The 1,308-nt window shown below is 37.6% G+C and overlaps 1 protein-coding gene across 1 annotated transcript; it reads right to left on the reverse strand.

The window, feature by feature from the left end:
* Positions 1 to 254: 254 nt before the first annotated feature.
* Positions 255 to 1,016, reverse strand: LOC127899848 (receptor-like protein EIX2). Its single transcript, XM_052433984.1, has one exon. It carries the CDS (start codon positions 1,014 to 1,016, stop codon positions 255 to 257), a length of 762 nt encoding a protein of 253 aa, XP_052289944.1.
* Positions 1,017 to 1,308: the final 292 nt, after the last annotated feature.

A 1,308-nucleotide genomic window follows, 5' to 3' on the forward strand; every position in this document is an offset into this window, starting at 1 on the left:
AGGAGTCTGTTATTCCTTTATGTATTTAAACTCGAGTACTATACAGAATAAAGCAAGTTGATTCAATAGCAAATTCCTATGGTTGATTCTCACCCTAAGTAGAATTATATTTACATACAGATTACAACAACTTTGACTGGGACCAATCAAAAACCTTGTAAGAGAAAAAAGTAAAATTTAAGGATGAAGAAATTAAAAGCACGTGAGCTAATAACAATGACTGAAACCCAATGTTAATGAGTATTACCGTTTAGTTAGTTCCTAAACTTTCTTTGCAGTTTGGAAATATTCACAGCCGATATCACAGAGACCCAATCTTTCATACCAGTCAGGAAGTTGAAGTAACCATAACTCCACGACCTATTCAGCATTAAAGTTCCGCTGACTCCCCAGAATCCAACAAAGAAACTAAGAATCGAGCTCACGTAAAATCCGAGAGTTATAAACTGATCGTCCTCATCTTCTAGAGTGTCTGAATCATCGTCTGTGCCTGGACCTGGAGTTGATTCTTCATCCAGACACATATTTGCGAGTGGAAGGCCACAAAGTTCAAGATTTCCAGCGTACACTGAAGCATTGAAGCTTTGGAGCTGAGTGCCTGATGGGATTTTTCCTGACAAGTTGTTGTACGACAAGTCCAAGACACCAAGACCACTTAACTGAGAGAGGCTACACGGAATACTTCCAGAAAACAGATTTCTAGACAAATCCAGGAAATCCAATGATGTTAACTCACCAATCTTCGGAGTGATTGGTCCGGTTAAATGGTTTCTTGAAAGGTTTAAGGCAATCAACCCCACAAGATCCATAATCTCTTCAGGAATTGCTCCATCTAATTTGTTACTCGAAAGGTCAAGACACCTTACGAGTCCCAAAGTACTTTTGTACTCATTTTCACTTCCTTTCGAAGTCAACAGTAAATTGACCAAATATTTATAGTAAATTCCAGTTCGAGGGGCAACTAAGAAGGATTTGGCAACCCCAATGGTAGGATTGGAAAATCTTTCATAGGTCATGGCTGAAAAATTATTGAAACACTTTGGTATCTTTCAGGATATAATGTTTAAAGAAAGATCCAAGACTTAAATAAATCCCAGATGGCACAATTGATAAGGTATATTTCCATGAAATTTGTTAGATTTTAGGCTAAGAACAATCAAATTTTGTAGACTTTCCCCTATCCACGTTGGTATCTCACCAAAAATTGCATTCTTCTCGAGATCTAAAACTCTCAGCTGGGAGAAATTCCTTAAAGGTGAAGGCAATTTCCCGGTTAATCTATTGTTGTGTAAATTTAGTGTCCAGATG

The sequence above is a fragment of the Citrus sinensis genome, chromosome 9 (assembly GCF_022201045.2).
Source record: "Citrus sinensis cultivar Valencia sweet orange chromosome 9, DVS_A1.0, whole genome shotgun sequence".
Taxonomy (NCBI): Eukaryota; Viridiplantae; Streptophyta; class Magnoliopsida; order Sapindales; family Rutaceae; genus Citrus; species Citrus sinensis.

Bases quoted from the DNA above. Each gene is read 5' to 3' on its own strand.
- LOC127899848 (XM_052433984.1), bottom strand. From the start codon at position 1,016: ATGACCTATGAAAGATTTTCCAATCCTACCATTGGGGTTGCCAAATCC.